This window comes from Notolepis coatsorum (genome assembly GCF_963971535.1).
Source record: "Notolepis coatsorum genome assembly, chromosome: 9".
Lineage (NCBI taxonomy): Eukaryota > Metazoa > Chordata > Actinopteri > Aulopiformes > Paralepididae > Notolepis > Notolepis coatsorum.
In genome coordinates this window covers 915,341-927,492 of record NC_140173.1, presented here as the reverse complement: position 1 = coordinate 927,492, position 12,152 = coordinate 915,341, and the positions used below count along the sequence as shown (strand labels likewise).

Here is a 12,152-nt window from a genome sequence, read left to right as displayed (position 1 = left end):
CCACCCACCCACCCCCTCCTAATGTACAGTCTCCTCCCCATCATATGTATATACTCTCTGTTAGGATCTATGGGTAACAGTACAGTATTTGCATATCATATATGTCACAAATGTAACAGTACTATATACCTGTATGTCCCTATGCCATAAATGTCATGATGTCATGTATGTTGTGTATGTCATAAATGTCACTATGAATTGAAAATGGGGGACCCTGATGTAAACAAGACAAACGTCTTTCTCTGGGCTGCATCCCCTTAACAATTGTGTGTATTGAGCCGTACTGTATTGTACCCATTCTGCAATCTGTTAAATAAAGTTTTCATTCATTCTACTGCTTATACTGTCTGTGTGCCTTATCTACTCATATTCTCCTGTCTTTTCACAAAGGAGGTGTGAAGGAACACTCCCTTGTCTTCCATTCGAAAGTGAAGTCATCAGGATACACCGGTTCCTCACAGTAGGTTGACGGAATGTTGTTGCCTTCAGTCCTCGTCAGGCCCCAACACAGAAATGGCTGTGGCCCCTGAAAAGGTCCAGTGAATGGGCCCTCCCCAAACTTGCACATTCATTACTGACCTCCATGCCCCCCCCCCCCCCCCCCTCACAGCTGGGCCCCAGAAATATTTCTATTGTTTCCATTGGGTGGCCCTGGACCTGGTAATAATAATAATAATAATAGATTGGATTTGTAATGCGCTTTTTGTTCGCTGGGATCCCAAAGTGCTACACTACATGGTTAAAACAGTTAAAAAAAATAGAATAAAATAGTTATTAGTAAAACAAATAAAATAAAATACAGAATAAAAATAGAACATAGTTAATTAAAAACATAGTATAAACAGACAATTTAAAAACAAAGCGCAATAAAATTTAAATAAAAAGCTAACAGTCAAAGGCCTTTTTGAACAGATAGGTTTTCAGGCCTGCTTTGAAAGAGTCCAGGCTCTGTGGTGCCCTCAGCTGGATGGGGAGGCTGTTCCACAGGCGTGGTGCAGCCGTGCAGAAGGCTCGGTCACCCATGGTGCAGAGCCGGGTATTGGGGACCTGAAGGAGCAGGCTACCTGCTGATCTGAGGGTGCGGGTGAAGGATTGTGGAGTGATGAGTTCCTGAAGGTAGAGGGGTGCGTGTCCGCTTATGCAGTTATGGGTGATCGTAAGGATTTTGTAGTTGATCCGGGATGAGACTGGGAGCCAGTGTAGTGAGTGAAGGATGGGGGTTATGTGATCGTGTTTACGGACTCTCATCAGGATCCTGGCAGCGCTGTTCTGGATGTATTGCAGCTTTTGGATGCTCTTGCCAGGAATCCCGATGAAGAGTCCGTTACAGTAGTCCAGTCTTGAGGAGATAAAGGCATGGACAAGCTTCTCTGCATCTGACAGGGGGTTTGGGGCCGTTTTTATGTAGAGTTGTGTGTCATCGGCATAACAGTGGAAAGACATTCCATGTCTGCCGATGACACGACCGAGGGGGAGCATGTAGGTGATGAATAGAATGGGACCAAGAACCGACCCCTGCGGAACACCACAGGTGACCTCGAGCAGCCTGGACTTGTGTCCTCCCAGTGAGACATATTCTGTCCTGCCTAAGAGGTAGGACTGGAACCACTGTAGTGCATGGTATCCTTAGTCTCACAGTATAAAAGCGTATGCACGTAACAACTCATGTAGTAGTCAAAGAAATCAGATAAGGGGAAGAAATGTACTTGACAGGACTTGAATTATAAAAAAAATTCACATTTGTCCTTGTTTCCTTTTTCGACACCCATCTTTCCATATATATATATTTCTTTTTTTCTTTTTTCTTTTTTTTAGAGTGTAATGCCAAGTGTTATTTTCCGACTTATAGACCTAGACAGTAGCAATACAGAATGTATTAGCCTAGATTCTGTCTTTGCCTTGGACACGATCTTGTTGAGTTTGGCCTGTGCAGTGTTCTACTTTCTGCTCCAAGTCCTATTCTTCGTCAGGATGTGTCCAACTGACTCTTTGTCACGTTGCATGTGGAAGGAAGCTTTTCAATCTGCCACGTGATCCCATGATCGTATTTCCTCTGGGCCATATTCCACGGTATCCATCGTGTGTGTTTTGACGTCGGAATGATGTTTGATCTGAGAAAGTAGGCTCAGAAATGAGAGGTAGCCTACATCTCGCCTTGCCCTGAACTGCCATCGCAGACACACATTGCTAGGTGGGGCAGACTGATTCACCAGCATCCCGTGGTCAGATATGGTAGTGCTACTTCATGTCCAGAGTTTGGGTCCTCTGTCTCACTTGCCACAGGTCTCTAATTCATCCATTCATAACTGGGACTGTAGCCCATCCTTCGGTTCCTCTTTGCCCATCCCTGGTATCACTCAATCAGGTTGTTTTGGTTCCTTGCCAGCAACAAGGGTTCCCTTTAAACCTTTTTAAATCCCCAAAGGTGACACTGACAATCTTAAGCAGTGAAGGCTTCCAGGGGAAACCCCAGGGATGTTTGTGACAACCCATACAGGATGCACAACATCATTAACCCTCATGTTGTGTTAGGAATTGGCACCACTGACCGTTGTTAGCGGGTCAATGTTGACCCGGGGTCTAACTCAGTCCTGACCACTAAAAAGAAAGGAGTATCACTCAATATAGTTAATACTACATCCTAACTAACATTATATGCATTCATAACCATATAATCCCATTGTAATTTGATTTTATGGCCCCCGAGACGCATCATGTCCCTTATTTTTAAGATGAAAATGAGGTTGTTCAATCATAATATACTAAATGTGAAACCCATAGATAATGTTTTCTGACTATAATAGAACAATATTAGAATATAACTACTGAAAAAAAGTTTAGTATATTTATTATTATTTTATTTATTTATATTTAGTATTTGTATTGTATAGTTTTACCTTGCCGGGTCAAGAATGACCCTAACACCACAGTCGTACCTTTTTTCTGCAGATACCTTCAGAATTTTCAAAATGGTGAAACATAGTTTTGCTGTGCTTATGTGTTGTGGAGGATATCATAAAGCCTTGTTCTTATCAAATCAACTACATCGTAGTTATTACATATTATAACCTTGAAACGGGTCGCTGGAGACCCTAACACCACATAAGGGTTAAATGTATTCATTTTCATATTCTTCATTATAAACCGCTCTTAAAGAGCACCTACGGGAGGCTGCAATTCGAAACTGGCCACTGTAAATGTCCAAACCCCCCACCCCCACCCCCTCCTCCCCACCGCATGTATATATTCTCTCCCCTCCTTATATGTATATTTCTCTCCCACCCGCCCACCCCCTCCTAATGTACAGTCCCCTCCCCATCATATGTATATACTCTGTCAGGATCTAGGGGTAACAGTACTGTATATTTGAATACCGTAAATGTCACAAATGTATCAGTACTAAATACCTATATGTCCCTATGCCATAAATGTCATGTATGTTGAGTATGTCATAAATGTCAATATGGAATGAAAATGGGGGACCCTGATGTAAACAAGACAAACGTCTTTCTCTGGTCTGCATCCCCTTAACAATTGACGACCACGGTTTGCAGTGTAATATGGTTCTAGAGGACCAGGGTTTGTCAACAAACCGATGTACTTTTGGATAGCTATATATATACTTTATAGTATTGCTATCTGTCCATTCTCATTGTCACTTGAGTGCATAAACCGTGCCTTCATAATGGCTTGAAGAAAATAAAAATCCATCAGTTGGTTGTCATTTTATAGCGTCGTGATTTTAAGCTTTATCGCAGTTTTCGTCTCGTATTTTTTCTGGAAAGCTATTTATAGGGCTAAAGGCTAGTCACGTTATATCGAACGGCATTTCTGTTGTATATATACGAATGAAATAAAACAAACTGCTTAGCATCCGGACTATTACAGAGCATCTATGGATGAAATGGAGGCGGCGGGGGACGCCGATTAGTATTATTGATTAGCAATACAGTGTGCGTTCAAGTAGCCACATTCAATGATTGATCGCTTGCGTTTTACAACAATGTCCAATCCGGCTGTAATTTGGGGGAAGTGTGTCCTACCGTCAGTCCATGTGATCGCCGGCAGCATTTCGTCATTATTCATCGGCATCTGGTAGATCGATATGTCCATTGGCTGATCATAAATCCCATTATTCCAGGCTGAAATCTGCGCTTCGAACCGTGATCAAAGATGGAGGATGTTCGCTTGGGATCCAGGCTCATATGAAACGCCCATAGACAGTAAAATAATTTTTTCCCCCCATTCGCCCTCAATGATACTGCAGTGGAGCGATGGCGCCCCTAAACGGATCTGGCCGGTATTGCATGTTGCGGAAATCAAATATGCGGGTAAATCTGCAGAGTCGATCGGGGACGTTAATACGGTTATTAATATGGAATAAAACAATAACAACTTCGCATGGCACCGAAACACGAGTTAACTCGTGGCTGGTCCTTAATGTCCAATTGTGTGTATTGAGCCGTACTGTATTGTACCCATTCTGCAATCTGTTAAATAAAGTTTTCATTCATTCATTCATTCATTCATTCATTCATTCATTCATTCATTCATTCATTCATTCACAAACACACCTCAAGAACAGCCATTAAAGCATACCATGTTAACACTTTCAGTGCCGGCCATTTAACATTGAAAACCCTGTTAAATGCCAGCACCCACTTCAATGATAGCGTTGTGAACGCATATTCTCTCTCTTAAATTATGGCTATGTGTCTAATCTGCCTGTCGTTTATCAATGACTTGTTTGCAGTCAGCATTGTCGAAACGGATTGTTTTTTTATCGGGTCATTTTCGTTTTATAGCATTTTGAAAAGCCCTCGTTTTCAAGGAAACTATATAGATTCCGTGATAAACAGCATTTACTGGAATATTCTAGAATACACAAAAACGTTGTAATTCTTCGGCCTATTCATGAATCGTTTTCAAATAAACGCTAGATTATCGATAGTATAATGTGTACTTATGCATGCTATAGAGGCAGGCTGAAAAATCGATTCTCTCATTTCCTGATCAGGAATCACTGCGCACACACACACGCATAGGGAAAAAGCTTATATCTCCATGAAAACAGGTCTGATTATCCTAAGACTGGTAAAATAGATTCCTTACCTGAGATCAGATGTTATCCAAAAAGATTATTCCAATTCCTGATCGCCATTCCAAATATCGATCACGCTTATTGATTACAGTGTTGGTACTGTAAATACATAATCGTCGCTGTTCTGAGGGCCGGCGATCACTTGGTCTCTTCAGATGCCTTGACGGAAAAATAAAATGAGCAAACTAACCACTCCCCCTGCAATCAGTCTGAACTAATGGGGTGCAGTTACACAGGGAGAGACGATAGGGGGCGGTATCTTCCCAATTGAGCTCAGAGAGACTCTGCAGCACTAACCCGAGGCTCGATTGATGAATAAATAAAAAAACGGCAAACAGACGATATATGTCGTTGGCGGCACTCAACTGGCGGCATGAACTAACGACTTATAGCGTTGTTGGTGCGGTAGTGCAAGTCACATTGTATGTGCATAGGTAACTAGTGGAAATGTCATGACTATTGTGGCAGTGTGTCCTCCCAGATCAAGTGCGAGCGAGTGCACGTTTTTATTTACCTGAGTCTCCCTAATTGATATAGACCGTTTAATACACCACAACCTACAATCTAGGTCATAATTATATCATGTTTAGTCTCAGATTACGTAAAACACTTTAGGCTACAATGGTGATGAGACTAATTGTTTGTACTTTTCAGAAGGACCATGTTTTCACCAAAGACGAATGTTCAAAAGGCTTTGTGTGCTACCAAGACTGATAAGAAAAGGTAAGGAGTACACCCTCATTTAGCATTTAGCATTTTAAAAGGTTAGCATTTTGTACTTCATTGTTTGCATATGTACTTCATTTGTACTTTAGTTTGTACTTTAGTTTGTATATTTGTATATTTATATTTTGTATAGTATTTGGCCTTTATTCTTTTTATTTTTTACTGTATGAAGCACAATCTCAGGGGGCTCATACAGAACCAAGCATTTCACTGTAATGTATACCTTATATGTGACAAGTAAAACAAAACTTGAACTTGAACTTCATCCCACATTAGAAATACAGTGTTCAGTTAAATCTGTACTTTCCATACAAATGTATTATGCCCCCCCCCCCCCCGAACAGAGGATGGCTCCTTAGAGATTACCCAGCAGACAGTGCAGCACCCAGTCTTATACACACTCACATGACCGTTGCCAGAACACCGCTCTGCTGCTTTCAGTACTCAGGTAAGACAACTGTGGATATGTAATACCTTCCCATAATGTAATACAACACATAAATAAGTTGTTGCAATTTAGATTAGCAAATAGTTGTTGAGTTGGTGAATTCAGCTAATTATCTTTTGATTTTAAGTGAACTATTTTAAGCATGTAATTGACTCAACCTGATGCCAATTGTGAGATTCAAGGTTTTTCATATGTGTATATAAGGTAAATAACCTATAGATAGATATTATAACTATAGACGCTGAAGAGGACAGATGTATGTATGTATGTGTATGTATGTATGTATGTATGTATGTATGTATGTATGTATGTATGTATGTATGTATGTATGTATGTATGTATGTATGTATGTATGTATGTATGTATGTATGTATGTATGTATGTATGTATGTATGTATGTATGTATGTATGTATGTATGTATGTATGTATGTATGTATGTATGTATGTATGTATGTATGTATGTATGTATGTATGTATGTATGTATGTATGTATGTATGTATGTATGTATGTATGTATGTATGTATGTATGTATGTATGTATGTATGTATGTATGTATGTATGTATGTATGTATGTATGTATGTATGTATGTATGTATGTATGTATGTATGTATGTATGTATGTATGTATGTATGTATGTATGTATGTATGTATGTATGTATGTATGTATGTATGTATGTATGTATGTATGTATGTGTGTGTGTGTGTGTGTGTGTGTGTGTGTGTGTGTGTGTTTCTCCAGTCAGACTGCAGACAAGGGCCTTTTATCAGCTGAGCTCTCAAGCCACAAAGATAACCAACGAGCCAAGGTCATTATCTACAGCAGCGCTGGGGCAGTCGTCACATAGAAGTGACAGGGGCAGGGTAACCACAGCATTTGATGTGTCAAAGGTGACCACAGCGCCGTTGCCATGGTATCGTGTCACTTAGTAACGAGAAAATGGGCGGGGCCCCTGTTGCTAGGGGAAAGACGTTATGAGCTGTGAGTTTCTTGCGGTGTAAGTTAAACTAGGACACAAGCCGTAGACGTGGACAGAGACCTCAGGAGCTAGAGGGTGGGGGGAAGGGACGTGTGGCCCCACCCTCCGGTTGCCACGAGCTAGCTTTGGCTAACAGGGAAGGCTTTTTGGATAACAACCACCGAGCGGGCAACAGGAGAGATCATTAGAATAATGAATTTAGTTTCTTCAAAGACTTTCAAACTGTTTCCATCTTGTACGAGTCTATGTTTATGAAAATAAACATCACAATCGAATTTCTTTTGAGACGAATGCATCCACGGGGTTAAAGAGAGGGTATCAGTCAGTACGATAAGAAAGAGATAAACACAATGCAGAAAACTTCACGGAACCACAGGTGACGAGGTGATACTGGCTGATTATCGAAGAATCCAACACAGTGTAATGTCCCAAGTGCCAGCATCAGAAATAATATCTCAAACAACAGTTATACGACTCCATTTTAAGCAAGCTAATTTAACTAACTGCTAGCAATGTCAGTGTTTTGCACTCACCTGAGCGATGAGAAAAGCTTCCGAGTGACCCATTTCAATTGGAATGTAGACTCAGCAGGTGGCGTCCAATGACTTCTGCCCGCCCGGAACTTTACAAACCAAATCCTTCCAGTAACAATAAAGCAACTGTACTTAAAAAAAACAGCATGTCTTAATGAAGATGGGATGTTTCTGTCTCCTCTTGTATTCCACCAGGGGATGGGAAGCAGATCCTGTGTGGTCTGGGAGACAGCTCTGTGTTACTATGCAAGTCCTCCCTCATCGGCAGTCCAACTGTCTACACCGGTACAGTACTGCATGCAGTGGGGTGTCCTCCTGGGCGTTCGAACACCTCAGGGCCATGTATAATTTAAGTGTCATCCATACTTTACTTTCCCTGGAATCTCCACACAAATCCAAATTAGAGGACAGATAATCCATTGTTTTTTGTGTGACATTGTTCTTTTTTGGCCTGAAAGTTTAATCGAAGTTGAAAGTTGAAACTGGTAGTTTGCTTCTTAGGTCATTGCCATACTGCTGTGGGTATCTTTGCTCGAGGTGGGCGATCCGTGGTCTCTGGCAAGTCTGGTGGTACATGTCTGAGAATATATTACATTCCTTCTGGTAAGATTTATGACCAATGAGAGAACAGTTTGCTCGCACATGGCATTTGTTTACAATGTTGGAGCGCTTTTGAACACAACCGATCCAAGGGACAAATGCAACAATTGTATAATTTTAGCCCCTGAATCGGAACAAAGCAAACCAGATACAGGTGTGAAAACACCATAAGAGATTGAATGAAATGAAAACACCATTAGATTAAAAGTACAATACGTGGTATTTATTTGTTAAAATAAGTGGTCTACATGTTCAAATTATAGCTCTCCATCACTGATATAGAGTGTCTGGTCACTAACATGGGTCTCCCAGTCCCTCTGCTCTGCAGTAAACACAAAACACATTTTCTGGTATCCCTTCCCACTCTGTCCAATCAGGAGAGAGAACTCTGCAAAAATGGTCTGACAAAAATATAAATAAAAGTTTGAAATGTGTAATCTGCCAGTACAGTAAACAAATTTGGCTTGGCAAGATTTCTTGAAACAAGTAAAAATATCTAGGGTTCTCTCTCCTGATTGGATACAATGGGAATTGGGATACCAGACTTTTTTTTTCTGTTTGCGGCAGAGGAAAAGGACTGCCAGACCCATGTTACTGACCAAACACTATATCAGTGATGGCTGTTGTAATGTAGAGCTATTTAACACATCTTTTAACAAAGAAAAACCACTTACAGCTCTTTTTTAAGTGAATACAGTGAAATCTTGATTTAGGCTAACCTTATTTGGACTGGATTGCATGACTCACTTTGAAATGTGTCCACATGGCCAGGGATGAAAGGCTCTAGGAAAGATCCAAATATTCACTTACTTACCGTAGCTTTCACCATCCAAATTCCAGATATATTTTTTCCTTTACCGGCTGAGCATTCTTGGGTTGCCTGCCAAAGCATGAATATGTGGAGGCGCTTGGTACACTTCGTCTCTGTCTTATCAGAAATCGAAGGACTAGGTGAAGAAGTCAGAAGGACACACATTGCGATTTAAAACTACTGCAACTACTCCATCCATTGCAAAGAGACAACATAATGATTTGTCACAACCTAAGATTCATTACAGTCCATCCAAAAAGCACCTCCGCTAGTGTTGTTTTGTGTTTTGAGATGTGGAAAGAAGAAATCTACCATACAATTATTACCACAATGCTAGTGGAAGTCGTTGGGGTAATGAAACATGAGAACAATCATGTTCATGTCCTTATAGTTTGACAATTGGGAAGTTGTTTGGAAGGTGTTGAATGTCATTTTCCAAAGACATACACTAGTGTGGAATCCATTTCAGGACGTATTTCAGTATGTAGTAGAAATTACATTGTGATGGTATGTATTAGAAATTACTTTGGTATGTAGTAGGAACAACTCAGGTAGTAGAAATGACTCGGGTAGTATATAGTATTGTTTATTTGAATCATACTACTATGTAGTAGAAATTACTAGGGTAAGTAGTAGGAACAACTTGGTATGTAGTAGAAATGACTTAGGTATGTAGTAGGAACAACTTGGTATGTAGTAGAAATGACTTAGGTATGTAGTAGGAATGACTTAGTACGTAGTAGAAATGACTTAGGTATGTAGTAGGAATGACTTAGTACGTAGTAGAAATGACTTAGGTATGTAGTAGGAACGACTTGGTATAGTAGAAATGACTTAGGTATGTAGTAGGAACGACTTGGCATGTAGTAGAAATGACTTAGGTATGTAGTAGGAACGACTTGGCATGTAGTAGAAATGACTTAGGTATGTAGTAGGAACGACTTGGTATAGTAGAAATGACTTAGGTATGTAGTAGGAACGACTTGGTATAGTAGAAATGACTTAGGTATGTAGTAGGAACGACTTGGCATGTAGTAGAAATGACTTAGGTATGTAGTAGGAACGACTTGGCATGTAGTAGAAATGACTTAGGTATGTAGTAGGAATGAATTGGTATGTAGTAGAAATTACTTAGTTAGGTATGTAGTAGGAACGAGTATGTAGTAGAAATGACTCGGGAAGGATAATCTAAAATGGATTCCGTACAGGTTGTTCTAAAATGGATTCCATACACTAACATTGCTAACCAATTCAAAAACAATTTATGCTTCCAGTATCCCAAAAAGTAAACACTGGTGCAAATGTTTTGTGGATGATTGAAATTACTCCTAATTTGAAACAAATCACATCGGCTCCTGAAAATGGGCGAGGTTTAGGTTGATGCCTTTTTTCCCAGCGCTCATCGAACTCTCCCATCTATTCATTCATGAAGCTCCAAGTTAGTTCTTTTGTGAGATTGGATGAGAGTTTGATAAATGGTGGTGATTTACAGAACTGTCACAAGTCCAACCACAGCAACTTCATTTCTGCTTCTCCCACCCAGAAACACTAGCATAGCCAATGTGGTAGACATAGAAGAGCCAAGACAAAAAACGAGTGTGCTAATGTACGTCATGGGTAGAGTTATATTGTATGTTTGGGACTTAAAGGTCCTGTGTCTTATAAATGGCCTTTTCCAGTTTTTAATCATTGTTTCCTAGCAATGGGGGTTTATATCAATGGGTTGTGTTTCTCTAATTCTCATTTTGACTCATCAGTCTAGTCTTGAGTTCACGAGATCCTCCCTCACTCAACTAAGCTGTTCTGATTTGACTGTTTTGCTGACGTGAATAAGGCACTGGTTGTAGTCACCGCCCACAATCAACAATTCGCTCAACAACGGAGCAGTGGGAATAATGCGGAAGCGGTCTCCCTGTCCCTGACTCTCCCTCTCTCTCTCAACCTGCATTTTACACACAATCGCAGTTGAGCCACTCACAGCGCACACGCACGCACAAAGCGATGTATCCTCTCTCTCAACCTGCATTTTACACACAATCGCAGTTGAGCCGCTCACAGCGCACACGCAAGCACTGAGCGATGTATCCTCTCTCTCTCTCCCTCTCTCTCTCTCGCTTGCTCGCTCGTTCTCTCTCTCGCTCTCTCGTATACATTAGTGATGTTAAGATTCACAGATTCGCATCGGTACACCGGCATTAACGTTCAAAATGCGAGTGCACCGGTTGAAAAAGTGCACATCGGCTACAATTCAGGTTGAACTCGCGATGCATCTATTGTAGCGTCTATGCATTGGTCAAAACCGATTCATTCATATAATTTCCTCTCATCCACTTCTGTCAGCACTCGGCAGAGAATATCTTTGCTTTGCTACTACGGAAGGCGAGAGCCGCGTCACAGTTATCAACAAACAGTGGAAGTTGAGGAGAAAGAGATACACAGCGCACCGAAAAGTACATACAAATCAAACGTTTGGCTTTGGATTTTTCAAGAAAGACGGACAACTTGACAAATCGCAAGCAATTTGCAAACGATGCCGTGCCCCTATAAAGTACACAAGTAGTACGATGAATTTAGCGATGCACATACTGTAAAGAGGCGACATGGTGTGGATTAGGGCTGACCCCTATTAGTCGATTAGTCGACTAATCGGTCGAAAGGAGCCGTAGTCGACTGCCAACCTCTTAGTCGAATACAAAAAATAAATATATATATATATATATATATTTATTTTTAATAATTTTTTTTAGCATTTTTACAGCTTTATTGGTCACGCAGGACTGACAGAGGAGAGGGCGAATGGGAGGAGAGATGGGGAGGACATGCGACAAATAACGACGGGAGCTGGGATCGAACCCGGGTCGGCCGCGTAGGTGCGCGAGGCACTATGGCAGGGCTATTCAACTAAATTGTTCAGGGGGCCACATTGTCAGAAACCCAAGGGGCCAGGGGCCGG

General features: G+C 40.9%; 1 protein-coding gene across 1 annotated transcript in view; it reads left to right on the top strand.

The window, feature by feature from the left end:
- wdr27 (WD repeat domain 27) overlaps positions 1 to 12,152 on the top strand; it is a gene marked incomplete at both ends in the record, with an annotated part of 316,569 nt that overhangs the window by 57,108 nt on the left and 247,309 nt on the right. Inside the window, 4 exons of the mRNA XM_084321236.1 lie at positions 391 to 460; positions 5,756 to 5,824; positions 6,172 to 6,275; positions 7,984 to 8,073. Of these exons, the coding sequence (XP_084177362.1) occupies positions 391 to 460; positions 5,756 to 5,824; positions 6,172 to 6,275; positions 7,984 to 8,073 (333 nt within the window). The remainder of the gene's footprint in view (positions 1 to 390; positions 461 to 5,755; positions 5,825 to 6,171; positions 6,276 to 7,983; positions 8,074 to 12,152) is intronic.